Raw genomic sequence first — 19349 nt, forward strand, 5'->3', positions numbered from 1 at the left:
CATTTGAAGCCAGGGAGCAGGACAAGCTGAACAGACTAAGTCCCTCTAAACCTGAGTATCTTAAATGCCTGCAGCCTGACAGTATTAAAGGGTGATTAGTAAAAATCAAGTACCTTTTAGCTGCTTGTTGTGATGCTCTCCCTGGTTAACTGTTCCCATGCTCACCAGGTACCTTCTATGCAGAGTGGAACAGAGCCCCAAGAGCTCAATAGAAAAGTCAGGGTAACCAAAAGTAAAACCTCTGAATTACAATTTTTGACCGTCACTGAATTAACTGTCCATCTTTAATTCCATTATTTGTATGTCTGGATGCAATCCAAATAAGTTTTTTAGATTAAAACAGTCACCCTCAGTTATGAGCTTGACCATTATTAACATTGACAGCACCACTCAGTTCCCAGCACTTTTCAGTTGCATCATCCTTTCTCCGAAGAGTCAAGAGGAATTGGCACAAGAGACCTGGTCTCTCTCAGGGAATGCTGGCATGTCCAGCTCTCCTGTTACAAAACGCACTCATCAATGCCTACGATACAAAGGTCAGCGCACTCGGGTGGGTTTTAGGAAGACTACAGGCTCACCAGGCGGACACTGCGCAACTGCAGGGTCTCGCCAGGGCTGAGGCCGCTTAAAGCTTTATCTTTCCCTTAGGCTCACGCATCCTGAGAAGTCATCAGTGTCAGTCAACACACCTTTTGCAAAGAAAAGAGATCCAGAGTTATAAAATCATGTCAGTTCACATCGATACTTTACTAATACCTTATTACAGTGCATCCAAAAATCCCCCCCCGGGGTTAAGAGAGGACTCCTACTGTTGGAACCCTGTCTGCTATCCAGGAAAATAAGCTGAGGCTGGTGTTGCTGCAGCTTTCGGTGATGGTGTGGCTTTTGGTGGCAAGTAGGGTTTCAGATACTCTGTAGAACAGCAGAAACAAGACAGTGGTCATAGAACCAGAACTGTTACTACGTTTCAAATAAGGTCCCGTTTTACTATTTCCATACATACCTGAGTTGAGTGTATTTTGACTAAGCCCTCGTAAAGGAATGCTGTCATCTTTCCTCTTGAAATACTTTGAATCCAGCCCCAAATTGCCACCACTAGAAAGAAAAAGGCCAATTAAAGTTTAACACACACGTTAATACACTGCTACCTCCAACAAATGTGAACAAAGACTCATTCAGAAAAACCTGAACTTCAGGTAGAAGGACTGCATTCCTCTGAACTTTATCATTTAAAGGTTAAGAACAGTCTAGAACTCATCTCTTGTCTGACCTATCACCCAGTACCCTTCTATCTGTCACCAGGAGGGACAATAGCTTTCTGTTCCTTGGGACTCCCTCCTGAAAGCATGGCTCTTCAGCTGATGGCCACAAACCATGCCCAGTGACCGGTTCAGGCTGCCACAACTTCACATGCCTGAACATGTTGCTGGGCAAAGGCAGTACTGAACAAGCTTAGTACTTGGAACTTTTTGCTCGGTTCCAGACACACATGGAACATAAATGGCTTCATAAAATCATTTAATAAACAAAAACCCTACAGTCCTACAAATGCACCCACCAACACTTACTTCTCCTTATTTGCTGGATGACTGGTTGCAGTCACTGTCTGCACATCTGAACATCGATTCATTTTAGGAAGCTGGGTGTTAAGCTGGATCTGCAGACACAAAAGAGTTGCAGGTGAAAGAGAACCACTCCACTAAGTGTATTCACAGAGAGAACTTTGCAGGGCTCAGTGTTTCTATCCCCCACCTAGCCCTTCTGTGCAGCAAAGCATGCAAAAAGGAGCAACCTAAACCCAAGCATTAGCTATTGCTAATAGTGATACCATTTGAGACAGGGTTTAAGATGCACTGGGATATACAGTAAATACTTAGGCATTTGGAGAAATACCCAGAACATTAAAGCTTTGCTATTTTATGCCATCAACATTCTGAACCAAACAGAAAAGTCCAAGTGCCTGCCTTCGGTCCTGGAGGCTGGGAACTGATGGTTTTGGTGTGTGCTGGTTCTGTGAAGTTCTGGAAGGCATATAAAGGAGAAACGGGATGACTGATCCCTGAGCTGGGAAAGGACGGTCGTTCATGCTGTAAGAGAAATAGAATACATCCATAAAGGAGGAAAACAATTCTTGAAGTGATTGTTTAGAGATTCAAAATTCCAAACTTAATAACTAACGCAAAGTTAATGCTTGCCTGAGGCTTCCCAGTGGTAAGAAACCCACTTTTTCTTAATGAAAACGTGTAACTTTAAATACTTAGAGGAATTGAGCACTCTTAGCTAATAACTATAATCTCATAATAAGCTGTACAATTACACACCCTGTCACTGGTCAATACATTAATTGTAACCAGCTATAACTTAGAGACCTCTTTACATGAATATGCCCTTTCACTACTGAGCAAGCAGTTCACCCACTGCCGGGTGACAACAGCCTGTGTACATGGGGCCAAGGTGAGAACCAATACACTGTGGAATTTACAAAGACAGCAGGATCTTACCCCTTATTTTCATGCTTCTCAATATCACTACTAGTAAGAGTACTCAAAGAGCACACTAGGTAAATATAACTGTTGTGAGGTAGGTAACCCCACAACACAAAAATGTCACCTCCTCTTTTCTTCCCCTTTCACCCTGTGCATCTTTTCCAAGGTAATTTTGCATTGTTTGCGTATTCTAATAGATGAGAGCTTAGAAAAGTCTCCCTGAGGAGGGTCAGGGCATTAAGTAGCACCCAACAGGGTGTTATTAGAAAACAAAAGGCAGAAAAAATCCCCACAAAAAACAAAGACCAAAACCCCCCATAATTCACCACACACACACACACACTAAGGCCCAAGGAAGATAAAAGCACGTTTTGTTTTTCCCTCTTTTAAGGCCATACATTTAAGGCAACAACTACGTCACTGCCCCGCTCTAGTTGTACCTTACCATGCCATGAGGAGAGATAGCAGTCCTAACACCAGCATGAGCACTCGCAGAAGTCTCCAGCTTCTTTGTCATCTGGATTTCATTCAGCTGTTTGTTTAACCATGTGATTACTGACAAGAGAAGACAGAGGCCAAGCTTGCTTCCCACCTCTTACAAGCTGCTCACAACAGCGAGCAGCCCTTCCTCAAAGAAACAAATGGCAGCTCAGAGTGCTCTTTTCCATCTTTAAGCTCAAGCAGCACTAGGAGCCCCAGTCTCACAAAAAGCCCTTTTGCTCCAGGTTCCTGCAGCCCTACATGCGTTCTTGTCCCTCCTCCAGCATTAGCCCCACCACACACACTACCCCAAGCACCAAAGGAAGTTGTGGGCATGCAACAACCCAGAGCTGCATGTAGAGACCACAGACAGCAGCTTATTTTCCATAAACAACAACAACCTCTCTACAAAACAGTAGCACACAGGTGAAGCACTGTAGTTGCTCCCGTTAACTTGCAGGAGCAGGTAGATCGCTACATCATTGTTACAGCAGAAGAAAGGAGATTTCACAGACCTACCATTCTCATTTGTTTTCAGTAACTGTTTACTTTCCTCCAGCTTCTGCATGGTGGTTTCCAGCTGCTCCTGCAGCTTGCAAACCTGCAATATTCCCATAAGAATGACAACACCATCAGGTGCTACTACAAACTGGAGTTGTTCTAAAGTTAAGGAAGTCCAGGCCCAGTATTTTACAGAAGCAGGATGATAACTCCTTCCAGGTAAGCCCTACTTTTAGTTAGGGGCAGACAGAAACCTTTCTGCTCTTCACTTTTTATGATTAAACAATGCAAAGACTAAGCAGGAGAATACATTTAATGGAAGGAAAAGTTCACCCTGTTCCTGCCTCCTTCCCCAGCTTCCACACGAATCTGCCCTCTGAAGGATGTCAATTGCACTGCTTTGGACTCTTAACACAATTCCGTTCTGTTCCATATGGGTGGATGGAACAGATGGGGAAGAGCCCCCCATCAGTTTAAAAAGAACAAATTAAAAGCTGATTACACATTTAAATGTGTTAAACTAAAAGGGTACTTTCTATTCCATGGGAAGATTTAAGACCTTATTGCTGTAATTAAGTTAAAACCCATCAAACCCAACACCCTGCACAGTAACATCTGTAGGAGGGAGGGTTAACATGTCAGTACCTCCTGCTCTTTCATCCGAAGAGACTGTCCGACCTCCTGCAGTTCCCTCTGCTCTTTTTGAAGTCTCTCTTCCTTTTCTGCCAGGAGCTTTTCCTGCTGAATTGTTACTGTGTTTTTCAATTTTAATTTGCTCATGAGCGTTTTCAGATCTCCCTGTAACTTCTTGATAATTTCATTGGCCTAGTGAGAAGAAAAATCATCAGATACTCTCAAGATAAACCCCTGAAACTAAAGAAGACATTTCATAACAATGATGTTTGCTTAAACAAACCTTAAGCAGTTCAGCTGACAGCGACTTAATGGTTGCCTCTAGTTTTTCAATATGACTGTGTTTTTTCTCCGTGCTCTCCTCCAGGATCACCTTTAAGACAACATTGAAAACAGTGTTATAAAGATGTGACAGACATTGCTGGTGATTTCAAGGAGCACCTCAGGAATTCTGAGGACTGATCCTCACAAGAAATTCAGTCTTTGCTTTTCAGTCAAATTTCAGTCAAATTCACCCATTTTTTGTTCACAAGAACTAGCACTAACTGTACTCCACTACCACAACACTAACACAGCAGCAACCCTTGTGAAACTGAATCGAGTGTACTTGTTACGCTGTAATTTAGAATCTTTAACTCCATCTGAAAGCTTCCTTGCTGTATTCATAAAAATTGCTCAGCTGCTAAGCTATGGAGGCTGCACTTCATGTTCTACAGGGCTTTGGAGGAAATGATTTTGAAACTTGAAGGAACCTTTTGTTCTTGTGTCGCATCCAGTACTTCTTTTGTTCTAATAACTAGCTGATCTTTGTCTTTGATCTCTTGCTCCAGAACAGCAACCCGTGTCTGTAGCTGGTTGATGAGCTTCTCTTTTTCATGGCACTCAGCATCCAGAGTACTGTTCTCCCGACGCAGCGACAGCACCTCCTGCTTTGCTCTTTGACATTCCTAGAATGTTGGGAAGGAATTTGATCTTTAAAGAAAACCTGCAGTACTAATTTAAAGACCTATATCTAAAGAGTAACATCATGTGGAACGAGTATCAGCAGAACAAAATTAATATGCTATATTTTCTATTACACGCACAGGCAGGCAGTGTGAATGCTCTAAAACTAGGAAGTTTGGTTATGGGAAATAATAAAGCATACATCTTCTATTCCAGAAAGCTTTGCTTTCAGTTCTCTGACTGTGGAGTCTCCTTTGTATCTCCTTTCTGTTAGATCCTTATTGATGACCTCAAGTTCCGAGAGTCTGTTCTGCAACTGCTGAATACTTTTCTGATGTACATTTTCCAGTTCCTTTTTCTGTTGTTCATGCTGCTGTTGGTACTGAGCTTGTGCCTGTGAGAAGAAAGGAAACCCAGCAGTTATTCAGTGAAGCTGAAAATAAAGGCAGGAAACTTTCATGTGTAAGAATATTGTCAAGTCTCCTCTGTTGCCATACCTGGAGAGCTCTCTCCTTTTCATTTGTCAGCTCCTGGGTGTGTTTGTTTGTTAGAGCTGTAGTATGTGATGTCCACTCATGTTTTAGTTTGTCAAGTTCCCGGTTTCTCTCTGACAAGCTCTGTTGAAGTTTGACAATGCAAATAGAGTTTTACAAATTTAAGCACTTCAGTTAATACTGAATGATTCTTTACCGCTACTTCTTAAAAAGAGAGACATTGAATTCTTAAGAAAATTCTAGATTTCAGCACCAGATGTCAAAATATCTTTAAACAGGATACCTTAACAGAATTTAAACATCATTCTCTAAGCAGGAAAGTAAGGCACTGAGAAGCTAAAGAGCACCTTTCCAACACTGTGGATAAAAGAATCTTCATTTCCAACTGAATTTTCTTCCAACCACTGTTTAGGAGTGAAAATAAGTATCTGCTGATGTTCCTTACCCTTATAATACAAGGTGCTCTAGTATAGTACATAACGTGCATGTGCATACATAGACAGACCTCTGTTCCAAATGAAGTGAAATCCTGGTTTGGTACTCTAAGAAATACATTTTATTCTCCAGTTACATCCTTTGCTTGTTCTGCTCCAACAGACTGACATTCTTTTCACTCACTCAAAGTCAATTACCGTGGCTAGGTAGCGGCTAACCAACCAGCCCACAAGAAGGTACATTTCTACAGATTAAAACAAAGTGCAAACAAAGGGAAGGTAAAGCTGTATGTTACCTGTTGAGTGTAGCTCAGCTGTCTGGTAAGATCCTCTTCAGTTTTTCTAAGCTTTTCTTCCAACATCAGTTTGTCTTCCTATGTACAAAGTGACATCAAGTCAAAACCTTAGCTCCCAAAATACAAGTAGTAGTTAGCTTCCATTTCATCAGCATACCCTGCCTAAGCAACAAATATCCATTATATTTGTGGAAAAATCATCTTATTTAATAAACTTCACATTCAGGAAGATTAAAATAAATTTTAAAGGCATTAGATACAAGGTAAAACCCCTAATAAACTCTTATCAATTTTCTATAAGGGAATAGTATCATAAAGTCTTGCTTACAAATGAGTTGCATGAACAACAGATCTACTGAACTACTGCAAATGTATGGATTGAAATGGCTTATTAGACGGGTATAAACATGACAGCCCAGCAAAGGAGACAATCCCAGGCTATGAAACTGAACAGACAACAGTCAAACTATGAGAGCATTACCTTCTCTTTCAATAAAACCTAGCAAGCTACAAGTGCTAGCAAGTGCACCAACATCGCAATTTTAGTTTGCTATTTATAGCTACTAGCCCTTTGAAGTCCATGAAGCCTCAGAATTACACACACAGGCATGCTTTCCTAAAACAACTGCACAACAAAGAGCATGAAAGTTTACAGGGTTTTATTTTTGCTGTTGCTGTGGCAATGAGCACAAGGCTGTGAAGCTGAGACACTGGAGCATTCACCAGCTGCACTCTCCGTGCACTGCATGTGTAAAATACCTGATTTCCTGCCAGCTTTGCTGAATATACACGTAGCATTTTCCTTGCTAGAGTGACAGTAACAATTTCGGTTTAAAACTTGCACCCAAATAACTGCATGCAATGACATATATGAGCTAAAGTAAAACAATAAACCAAAACATACAATTTGATAAACGCTTCTGAAGTATTATTAAGACTAACAAAAATGCTCAGGTACACAGAGCAGTGACAGCTATGTCAATTTTTCATTTTACCTTGAGGCACTTCAAACAGCTGGCTAAAAACTTCTTTATTTCTGCATCATTTCCTGGTAGGAATTTGAGAGAGAGGTGGGTAAGGTGTTTAAAAGGGTTTGTCTCCACTACATTTAAAGAGACAGGTGTGTGATCTAGAACAGATGCTGAAGACACTAACTGCAGCAAAAACCTAGGGAAAAGAGAAATAATCAGGTGTTTAGCACATTTCTTTTCATGACACTACCTTCATAGATCCTACAAACTATTTTCAAATAAAATATATTTTTGTACGTACAAGAAAAGACAGTCCAGCTTTTGTTTGAACTATGAAATGTGATCCCTATGTTGTAGTTAATACTACAAACAAGTAGCAACTAAAAGGCTTGCAATTAAGAATAAGAAATGTACAAAACTAAGCAGTCTATTTGTACAATTTTCAGAACCATGTCTTAGGAGTCCAAAACCAAGTAAGGCTTTTGTAACCAAACTGGAGAGGAAAGTAGACTCCTGACTTTCAGGTATCCTACAGCCTAGGAAAAATCATAGCCCACATTATATACTTTAGGAAATGGCCTGACTACTAGAGTGGAGCTGTGTGCTCTGCACAAGGCCTCCCTTGATACCCACACAAACAGAAACATGGGAAAAGGCTGCTACAGGGAGAGTGGAGCTCAGGTTGTCCCCCTCACACTTTAATATCTGAACACTGAAATGAAAGACAGAAAATCATCCTTGCCAGAATGCCTTATAACTTTGCCTTCTCCTATGAAACGCAACTCCATGAAATTCAGAGCAGCTCTCTACCACTAAAGCATTAAAAGGAGCAGTGCTGCACCCTTGCTCATCTGCCAGCCTGGGAAGCTTGCCAGCTCCAGATCAGGTGGGGAGACTATCACTGGATATCAATCCCACTGCTCTGTCCTCAAAAGACTTAAAGTTTTGTCGGTAACTACCACCAACTCAGACACATCCAGAGAAGGTTCTCTCGTTTTATGAACCCTTCTCCAGCAGATCAGCTAACAAGTATTTTAAGGACTCCCAACATACACACAGAGTAACATGGCACTCACTTATGACCTACCTTGGGATATCTTTATTCTGTTCCTGAATGCACTGCTGAAGCAAATCGATAAATTTTTGTGGGAAAGCAGAGAAGTCCACCAGGAGACCCTGCTGGGACTTTAAACTGTAGAAACAGGGTGAGGGGGGAAAAATTAACAATATATAGGAGAGTTATTAATTTCCTAGAAAATACTTTGTTTATACCAGTGGAAAGAACTAATTCTTATCATGCCAATTAAAGTTCATCAGCAGAGTATTTTCAATCCTGAATGCAGAAGAAATATAATCACATCTTCGATAGCAATCAACAGAGGACATTTTTGTGTTCAAGACTTCAAATAAGTTACCATGGAACAATAAATGTAGTCCTCTGAGTAGATGCCTTCCTTACAGCACAGAGCAGATAGGGGCACATGAAAGAAGCAAAGGACAATGAGAGGAGACTCAATCTTTATCAAGACTTTATCCAAACAACAAAGCAGATCATGCTGGACGCTCAAATCTGATGGCTGAATTCTGAGCAAGTGAAGCAAACTGAGACTCGGCAATGCAGTTAGCATGCAAGAAACCCAGAAGACAGGAGCTCAGTTCCGAGAGTCCCTGTCCAGGCAAACAGACTTTCCTCTTGCAAGTATTGCCTGGAATACTTCACATGCATACAAGAGTCTATGTGAAGTAGTTACAATAGACAGAAGATGGAAGTAGGAATATGAACTGCGGTACTGTAGCTATATGCAGGGAAGTTAACATCAGGATTCTGTCACTCATCTGAATAAACCTGAGCCAGATCATTTTCCTGTACATGGCTGTTTCACTGAATGGCCAGGGAGAACAATATCACCAAAATTCTGACAAAACTTCACAAGAGAAAAATGCCAAAACTGAAATTCTATGATAACCATTCTAAGCTAAAAATATTCCTTCATTCTTTTTTGTCATTTGGAAATGATTCACATACAAGACATGACAATATCACTTACCTTTGAAAATCTTCCTCAGATATGACAAGGTTATAAAGGAAAAAAGGATCGGTATCATCAGTCAATCGAACAGCTAAATCCTGAAGACAGACATTTAAATATGATTTAAAATACCATAAACCATCCTGTAGGATTGTTTAAACATTGTAAACCAATACTGCAAACAATATTTAATGTTTTTACCGTTTAACCACACATTAAGATAGAACTGTGGCAACTCATTTGAAGGCAGAAAATATTAACATTTAACACAATTGCAAACATTACAGTGGGAAAAACTGAGAAAACTTCCTCACAAAAATAAATAAACCAAGTAAAAAACTTCAACTTTGAGCACCTTTGAGGCTTCAAAGTTCAATGCGTCTTCAGCATTCTGCAGAAAGAAAACTATGTGCTATTTTTCCTCATCATGAAATAGGACTGGCAGCACTGTAATAGATCACAAACACATAATTCCCGTAACTGGAAGGTTTTCATAGCATACTGCTCTTAGAAGTTTAAGAAACAACCTTCTGAAGAGTTTATGTGTTTGAGTAAGCCCCTATGGAAAACTGTAGCACTATACTACTTAGACTTAAAAGCAAACTCATTTGTTTGCTGGAGGTGTACACAGTGCTTTGGAAAAGCTGCCTCCTTGGTAAACCTTAGTCTTTTACTGCAAGGCTGGGCTTATGCTAAACACCTGCTACTGCAGGCCCAGGCTCTCTGTAATGAGGCTCAAACCTGTGTGAAGAATGTAGTACTCCCCAGGCAAGGAAAGAAAGGAAGTAGAAACCTGACAGCTCCTCCAATGTAACTGACGTGACCACAGCACACCTACACATAGAAATCCGAAACCAGTTTCAGTGATTCAGATGCCAGCAACGCTAACAAAACTCTTAATTGGAGGTGGATTTATATGTGCAAGCAGCTTATGTTAAAACTAATGTCAGCCCACTCCAGCCTGACACAGGCTGCACCTCGGTACACGGTCCTTAGCTGAACTGCTTCTTCGCACCTAATATTATCATGCACAGTTAGCAGAATCTTACAAAACAACTGCTGTACTCCTTTACAAACAAATCTTTACTCAGTAACACTAAAACTAATGACATCTTAACATCATGGTAGGTGGATGCACAGTTTAACTGACAAATTAGACATAAACAAAAAAAGATTTTTATACATATATATTATATATATAAAGGATATAACCTCCAACAGTAATCTCATTGCTATTTTTCCTGAGAAAGACTTTATTTTACTGCAAATTTAGTACATCCTTTCTATCTCCACTGGATGAATTCCAAACATTCCAAGACTACCACTTATCAATAACAAAATGTTACATTTATCCACAAGTTGGCATTCTGGCTGGTTAAGATGAGATTTTTGCAAAGACAACTGCTGCTCCACATTCCTCAGTGTTCAGTACATTTACAGCAAGACTGCTCTCAAGCTCTCACTGGGGTTCCTCTGAGGGTCTCTGAATACTTTTAATTTCAAAGTTTACTACAACCCATGAGCTGCCAAACTAAGAGGGCCAAAAGGCTAGAAGACACCATACCACATCAACTAAATTACTCTAGAAATTACATCTAAATTGAAATAAGGGCAAGTGACAGACATACGAATATTCTATTTTGTTTTTCCTTTGCCCATTTGTCCTCTTATACAGTAAAATTGAGATTAATACCTAGTAAATGACACAAATATAACTAAATTCACAAACCTTCTTATGAACAGGATTAGAAATGGACAGTAGCTCAATATTCACCCGAACATTTAATCTCCTGCATGCAAAAAAAAGATGAAGCTTAGTAACAAATCAAGAAAACAATATTCAAACACCATGTGTTCGTAGCTGTATTACAGGAATCAGATAACATTCCAAAGCCACAAACTTAGGCAGGAATATCACAAAAGTGTCCACTGATGACTACTACTAAGATACCTGAAAGCCCCACAGTTTCAGTAATCATTACAGCTCCTCAGTCAGCTCAGGCTTTTTATTGCTTGTTGTCGGCCAAACTTTAAATAGCAAGGTTTGAAACTTCGTCCAGAAGCTGGAACCTTTGCAAAAGTCTGAAATTTGTTAACAACTGCTGAAACTTCACAATCATTTGTACTGTGCTACCTTGTCTTCATTTACTTCTTGCTGAGTGATCCATCCAAGAAGTTACTTGCATTACAGAATATACCCACAGACATCAGCCTTCCTGTGCTCCCAACATGGGAGAGCCAGAGCAGCCCTAACACCTGCACACACAGCCTAATCCAGATAGGACCTACGTTACTGAAATTCACTGCATGCTGAATAGACACTGCACCCCACTTGGAGCACTGTGTGCAGTGCTGGTGTCCTCAACATAAGAAGGACACGGAGCTGCTGGAGCAAGTCCAAAGGAGGCCATAAGGATGATGAGGGGCTGGAGCACCTCCCATACAAGCACAGGCTGAGAACATTGGGGCTGTTCAGCCTGGAGAAGAGAAGCTGTGTGGAGAACTCAGAGCACCTTCCAGTGTCTTAAAGGGGGCTACAGGGATGCTGGAGAGGGACTCTGCACCAGGGACTGTAATGACAGGACAAGGGGTGATGGGTTCACACTGAAACAGGGGAAGTTCAGGTTATATCTAAGGCAGAAGCTCTTCCCTGTGAGAGTGCTGAGGCGCTGGCACAGGGTGCCCAGAGAAGCTGTGGCTGCCCCATCCCTGGCAGCGTTCAAGGCCAGGTTGGACACAGGGGCTTGGATCAACCTGCTCTAGTGTGAGGTGTCCCTGCCCGTGGCAGGGGTTGGAGCTGGATGAGCTTAAGGTCCTTTCCAAACCAGTCTGTGATTCTAGGATTCCTGTGCTTTCCCAACCACCACTACTGAGCCACACACACGGGTGCAGCCGCATCGCCTTATCACTCGGCACAACCCTATCGGGACAGACGTGTGGGCACGCCGGGCCAGCACCGAGGGAGCTGAAACGCTGCCGGAGGCCGCTGTGAGGCCAGCTGCAGGCTGCGAGGAGGCGGCGGCGTCCTGCCGGCGGGGTAACCGCTGCGGCCTGGGAGACGCGCAAACAGCGGCCCCGCCCGCCGGGCTTCAGAACTGAGAGGGCGAGGGGAGGGAGTCAGCGGGGCTGGAAAAGCCCTTTAAGCTCATCCAGTCCAACCGTTCCCCAGCACTGCCAAGGCCACCACTAACCCATGGTACTGAGGCCTCGTCTCCACGGTGTGTGAACACCTGCAGGGACGGTGACTCCAGCACTGCCTTGGGCAGCCTGTTCCAATGCCTGGGCACCCTCTGGGGAAGGAATTGTTCCTCAGCTCCATCTAAACCTGCCCTGGTGCAGCTTGAGGCCGTTTCCTCTTGTCCCATCCCTTGTTCCTTGGGAGCAGAGACCGACCCCACCTCACTACAACCTCCTGTCAGGCCTGTAGGGAACGATAATGCACCTATTTCGAGGCAGAAACCCCAGCCCTCCCGTCGCCTGCAAGGGGGGCCTCTTGTTTCTGTACAGCCCCTGTGTGTTTCCTCCCCACCACGGCCCTCTCGCTTCCCTCTCCCCAGGTAAGACACCACAGCAGCCGCCCCAGCTCTCACTGACTACCTCCAGCCTCGCCGCGACCAAGTCCCCTTTCCCCTTAACGCAAAGGGTCCCCATTAGCAGCCCCAAAGCAAGAAGAACGCAGGCAGCTACCGAGCTCACCGCGCGCAGGACGCTGCCTCTACCCATCAGCTGTTAGGGCACAATACAGAGAAAAGAGAGAAAGAGAGGAGGACAAAGCCTGCCGCTCTGCAAGCCGTTCTCCTACAGGATGCAGTAAAGTTTCCGCTCAGCGGCGAGGCCACCAAACCTCCCTCACCTCTCCTCGCAGCCCGGGCACCTCACTTGCACACACACAGGCCGGTTGAACAGCCTCTCCGCCGCCATCTTGCGCTCCGAACTTCGCGCGCAGCTCCCGCGGAGGAGGAGCCTCAACATGGAGGGGAGGCAGTAGCCGCGGGGGGCGCTGGGACGGCAATGGCGGCGCCGGCGGCGGGCCGCGGCTGCCCGGTGCCAGGGCGGTGCGCCTACTTCGTGGAGAAGAAGAAGCGCTTCTGCAAGATGATCCCGGCTCCCGGGAGGCGCTTCTGCGGGGAGCACGGGCAGCAGGAGGTACCGCGCTGTGCCCCCGCTCCCGCTGGGGAGGGCCGGCTCCTGGCGTGAGGGGAGCCCCGGCGGTATTGTTGAAGGGATGGGCTGGGGCTGTCACTCAGCCCGGCAGTAGCGCTGCCATCGCGCTGCAGGTTTATTCTGTTAGGATCCAATCGCATGTTAAATTCCTGTCCCGGTGTCTCTATCCCCCCGGTTAACCTCCCTGTCTCCGAATAGATGCTTTATGAACCTCGGGTGTCCCGCAGCAGCTTTTCTGGAACAGGGATACTGAATGCATGCTGAAGTGGCGTCTAAAACCTTTCTTTCGTTACTAGGAGGAAAATGGCAGAAAAAGGATTCCATGTCCTCTTGATCCAAAACAGTAAGTAAAATAAATGTTTTTTATATTCTTTGCAAGAGTTCACATGATAAGTGCCATTACTTAATTTGTTTCCCCTTTTGGATTTTAGCACGGTATATGAAGACCAACTACAAAAACATTTAAAGAAATGTAATTCAAGAGAGAAGCCAAAGCCAGTAAGTGCAGTGTAAATATAGCACTACTTCCTCTCCACCGAAGACCCTAAACATTACAGCTTTGCAGAGAACTGATTGTGCTGACAGTAGCTGTGAACTGGAGGACAGCAAGTGCTGCAGTAAGGGCAGCATGGAACCTGAGTAACTACTTGCTGGGGTGGAATTCACATCCTCCACATGCCCTGTCGCTGTAGTTCAGTACAGCTGTTCAGTTCTTGTAGTTCCAAATGAAAATGCTGAATTAATGTTTCGCTAACGTTCTCCGAGAACAGTCTTTCACAACACCATTCGTTTCAGATGCTTGGTGAGAGATTCCTCAGAGAGAGATGGCTTCTTTATTGTTTGCCTTTCTGCCTTACAAGTATTGTACATTCAGCATCACCTGAGAAGTCTTAAAAGGGTCTTTGGGATCAGTCTAGTAAGCACTGACAGCTTAACTCTTCTCACTTGTTCAATCTAGTTAAAATGTGTCAGAACAGTCATTTCTGCTTGGGATTCAGGGGCAGACTATAGAGGAAAAAATACTTGGAATATCTTCTTTTGCAGTATATTCCTCTTGCTATGTACCTTATAAGAAACACTGAAGAACTTAGCTTTTTGCTTCCTGGTAATTAACATAATCAGATTTCCTTTCCTTTTTAAAGGTCTATTTTGTTCAAGATATTAATGCAGGTTTAAAAGATGTAGCAGAAATACCAGAAAAACAGGTGAGTACATTTATTTGTTCTAAAGCTCAGTCCCTACAAAACATGTTGTAATTTGTGGTATGACTTCAGAGCTAGCAAAAATAGAAAGGTCTTGTATTTATGGGTGGTGCTTTCTTTTCTTTTTTTCCTCCTTAAAAAGGTACCTCTCTCTTCTCTATCCAAAGAAGAGCTGCAGAACTTGATAATTAAGTTGAAAAAAGCAAGTAATGGTGAGCTTCCTTAATTCTGAAAATGTTTTACATTTAATTGATTAAATATTTCATTATTAGATTTGTTGTTGGATATCTATGAAAATGTGAGATACTTGGCATTAAACACATGAAGTCATTATCATCAAGGCACAGACAATCCTCCCATAGGTAAATTTTACTCAGAAGAATACACTATATTGAGAGAATGCTAAAACACTGATCTTTGTTAGATAGCTGTCCTGGGTTCAGCAGTAGCAGTCATTTTTTTCTTTTCCTTTTATGTTTTTTGTTTCCCATCAAATACAGTTAACAACACAACTCTGATAAACATACATGATAGATCTATGCTCCCAACAGACTATTTTGTTAGTGCTACAGATTGAACTCACGTCTGAATATGTTACAAAACCAGAAACTCGTAGAAACTGGAAACCTTTACCTAAAAGCTTTGCATTTGCATGCAGGCCTGGAATTTCACGTTAAGGAACAAATACTGTCCCACCAGGCTTTACAGGAAGCCTTAAATGACCCAAGGAATGGGAAATCTGCTTTCAAACACTTGAAACAACAGGTATGGACACGGCTTTACTGATAGCTATAGATATTTTTAAACATGTGGAATTCTGCTGCTGTAAATTTGTGACTGCATTCATAATGCTGGTCACTCCACATAAAGGAAATCTGGTATACAGTATAACTACGCTCTTCAAATGATAGCATATATATATATATATATAACCTTGGAATGGCTGCTTTGTTAAGTGTTAGAAGTTCGTTGGGATACTGAGATGATAAATGGTGTGATGATGTTCAGAATTTTTACTTATATATTCTTATTTTACATTAGCTCAATAAATCTGTGCTCCAAAAAAGAAAATGTTGTGTTTGCTAAGAAGTTTGTAAGAGTTGGTGAGCCTAAGTTTACCTTCTGCATTGTTAGTGTATATTGAACAGCAGGAGTGTTAGGGGAGATGGATTGCATACTGCAGCAAAACAAAGATTAGGAAAGAAGAAAGTGAGAAGTGTCCATTTTCCATACTTTCTTCCCACTACTTTCCTATGTATATCAAAATGTATAACTGCAGCAGAGAGCACTCTGCAGGCACAGAGGCTTCCCAGACAGTCCAGTCCAGTGCCCGTATTTTGGATGGCTCCTTCAAGAATCAGCAGAGAAGAGTATTATGATGTGTACCTGATCCTGAAAATCCATTCCATCTGGGTGGGGTTCTGTGAGCAGTGGAAGAAAGGCAGAAAAATGCTGACTAGCCAGAAGTTATAAACCCTTTCCTCTGTACACAAGATCTTTCCCCTAATCCCTCATGGAAAGGAAGACCTGAAAAAGTCTCCTGCAGTTTGGTGAAGTAATCATTTTCTACCAGGCGTTACAATATTCACTGTGTGTATTTGCTTCATTCATAAATAATCTTTTGATGTTTGTAGGCTTCTATTTTAGGTAACATGGAAAAATTACATTTACTTGGTCCAGGAAGATGTTTTATTGAGTTTGGAGCTGGGCGAGGAAAGCTCTCCCATTGGGTTGATGTTGCCTTGCAGAATGTTGAAAATGTTCAGTTTTTGCTTGTGGAAAGGGCAACTACACGATTTAAGGTAAGAGAAGACTGTCACATTAGCAGGGTATCATTTTTAAACTGTTTTCATTGAAGCTGTTAGTATTTGCTTTTTAGCTTCAAAACCAACATAAAGCCTTTACATTGAAAAAGCTCTGGAAGTGTGATTGCCTACATTCCATACTTTGCCAAAAGCAGACGTATTAGGAAGAACTCTGGGTGTATAATGTTGGAAATGTGCAGATGTTGACCTGCCAGGAAAAAAGTCTGGCATTAACAGCTATGATAATGACTAGTGGCCAGCCCTACCAAACAATCTTGTTCTGTTTACACAGGTGGATGGAAAACATCAAAGGAGAGATTCTGTATTTGAAAGGCTTCAAGTTGATATTCAGCATTTATGTTTAAGTAAGTTCCTTCTTGGCTTGTGTAATTCTGAAATGGTCTTAGTTTTACATTTTGAATACTGGAGGTCAAGTCAGTTTGTACATAGTGTGCTTAAATGGACTTGGTTTTGAAGATTATTCTCAGTGGTGGGTTGGACACAGGTTAATGCTGTGTGCATAGATACTTATATACATGTCTATTTCTTTTAAAATGTTTTGCTTTTTATACACTTACAGGCCATCACAGGTGAGAAATAAACAAAATGAAGCTTGTTTCGAGCTTGCAGGGCTAAATTATTTGTGTTAGATTGCAGAATAAAGTACTGCCTATCATTGAGGTGCTGGGCATCTCAATAACATAGAATTTGTGGGGTCACCTGTCATCAGGAGATGCATTAGTGTCATATTTACATTTCATAGGCAGTATAGAAAGGCTAAAATGGCTAAATGTGCTTCTCAGCTACAGCATTTAATTCTCTTAGTTTGTTTTAGAAAAAGAAACTTTCCTTTGGATGGCTTGTAACTATATGTACAGACCACTGTATTTTTAGTAGTGGTAAACATCTGTTTCTTTAGTGTACTCAAATTATTTTATCCAGAAAAAAAAAACACTGTCCCAATTATATTAATAGAAGTTCTGAGATTGTTGTGGATTTTGTATGTGTGTTTATTTTCTTGGTTTTTTTTTTCCCTCCAGATAAGGTACCTATTCTGGAGAAGAAAAAACTCCCAGTGGTAGGAATTGGGAAGCATTTGTGTGGTGCTGCAACAGGTATGAATTCTCTATGTGTTACCTGCACAAAGTTAGGGTACTAGATCTTACAATGTGAATAGACTGAGCTTCCAAACTGTCCTTTTAACCTTTTCTTGCCCTTTAACCCTTTTCTGGTGAATGTAGCAATAGCATTCTAAATATATATTGACTTCAGTGGAATAGTATATTGATAATAGATGGAAGGCTACCTTAGAAACAAGTAAAACCTGCCTTGTTTTTTATAGAGCAGAACAAAGAGCAGTGAGTGGTGACATGGGTCATACATTTTTGAAAGTATCTTTTTTAACACTGTTGCCTCTACTCTGAAATATCTTTCTAAATCTACATTGCCCGTCTGAAAGGGGATGCTAGGCAAACATATGAGAAGACTGTGTTTCTGTCCTGATGATTTTAAACTAATACACTGTTTCTACTGTTTTATGTGTACTAAGTAGAGAAAAACATCACAGATATGACACCTACATAGGTACTGTTACAAAGATGACAGAGTCAGGCATTTAAGAAGCACCTGCACATATTAAATAGGTTGTGCCCTAGATAACAAACTTTTAGAGCAAATAATTGCATGTTTTACAGGAGATCCTCCCACAATACGCCACTCTGTTAACCAAAGTAATTTAAATCCACATGCGTAGCACAAATATTCAAGACCAAAGACCCTTAGTAGCTCCAGAGGTATCGTAGTATTAATTTAGCATTTAGGGGGTTCATGTTTTCAAAGGATGCTTGTAATTTTTATTTATCTTTCAAGTTGCTTTTTGGCTTAGTTTGTGTATACTTTTGTTCTCTGTAGTAAGTACATTCTCAAGCAGGATGCAGGCTGTATAAGTAATGTCATGGCATTCATTGCTTTGTTGTTGTTTTGTTGTGTGTTTTTTTTTTTTTTTGGGGGGGGGGTATCTGTTTTTTCCCAGATCTTGCTTTGAGATGCTTGGTTGAAAGTTACACAACTTGCTGTGATGCAGAAAACGAAGAGCCTGCACCAAAACGCTCCAGGACTGATCAGACAGAGGTGGCTTCCAACAATTCTGCTGATAATGAAAGCAGTGAAGCTGACTGTAAGCCTGTAGCTGGAATTGTTATTGCGCTGTGTTGCCATCACAAGTGTGACTGGACACATTATGTAGGCAGAGAGTTCTTTAAATCAGTAGGACTCGGACCAGTAGAATTTCACTATTTTCAGAGAATGAGTAGCTGGGCCACCTGTGGCATGCGAGAAACCACAAAGCAAGCCTCTGGAAGTCAAGAAAGTGAAGAGCAAACTAACAACGCAGAAGAACACGAGCAAACATTCGGCAAGCTAGAGAGTGGTCCTGATGCTTTACAAGGGTATGGAAATCGTTTTCTAGCAAATCGACTTCTGCAGAAAATGAACATTGTGTGTAGTGAAACATGAAACCCTTTGGGGTCCTCAAAATGCCTCATTTTACAGAAACTTTTTAATTGATAGAAATATTCTACTTTAAAAATATCATTTTCATGGACATACTTTTCAAAATCTTTCAAGTCACGCTTTCCTGAACTGAACTGAACTTCTAGTGATTTAAGTAGCTTCTTCTAAGCTTACCTATTGATGTTAATTAACAACACTGTTCTGACACCCATTATTGTTCTTTTCCTCCTTTTTATGAAACCAGGATACTTACAGTTGAAGAACGAAAGGAGATAGGCTGCCTCTGTAAACGGCTTATTGATCATGGACGGATTGAGTACTTACAACAACGAGGATACAAGGCTGTGCTACAGTATTACATAGAGTCAGCTGTGTCCTTGGAGAATGTCCTGTTGAC

At 41.8% G+C, this 19349-nt stretch overlaps 2 protein-coding genes across 2 annotated transcripts; one reads left to right on the top strand and one right to left on the bottom strand.

Moving 5' to 3' along the window:
* Positions 1–728: 728 nt before the first annotated feature.
* Positions 729–13260, bottom strand: SASS6 (SAS-6 centriolar assembly protein). The gene is made up of 17 exons (XM_062606197.1): positions 13124–13260; positions 11000–11060; positions 9289–9368; positions 8328–8432; positions 7265–7436; positions 6270–6347; positions 5543–5662; positions 5248–5439; positions 4853–5047; positions 4384–4473; positions 4113–4292; positions 3486–3567; positions 2932–3041; positions 1965–2087; positions 1569–1657; positions 1004–1095; positions 729–912 (listed from the first exon to the last, which is right to left on the bottom strand). Exons 1-17 carry the CDS (start codon positions 13240–13242, stop codon positions 827–829), a joined length of 1974 nt encoding a protein of 657 aa, XP_062462181.1. The 5' UTR covers positions 13243–13260; the 3' UTR covers positions 729–826.
* TRMT13 (tRNA methyltransferase 13 homolog) lies at positions 13159–19336 on the top strand. Its single transcript, XM_062606184.1, has 10 exons — positions 13159–13416; positions 13731–13777; positions 13866–13932; positions 14577–14639; positions 14779–14848; positions 15295–15401; positions 16271–16438; positions 16734–16806; positions 17482–17556; positions 18474–19336. The coding sequence occupies exons 1-10, from the start codon at positions 13282–13284 to the stop codon at positions 18953–18955; spliced, it is 1287 nt and encodes a 428-aa protein (XP_062462168.1). The 5' UTR covers positions 13159–13281; the 3' UTR covers positions 18956–19336.
* Positions 19337–19349: the final 13 nt, after the last annotated feature.

The sequence above is a fragment of the Pezoporus occidentalis genome, unplaced genomic scaffold, assembly GCF_034315485.1.
Source record: "Pezoporus occidentalis ecotype Australia unplaced genomic scaffold, CSIRO_AGI_Poc_V1 ctg94, whole genome shotgun sequence".
Taxonomy (NCBI): domain Eukaryota; kingdom Metazoa; phylum Chordata; class Aves; order Psittaciformes; family Psittacidae; genus Pezoporus; species Pezoporus occidentalis.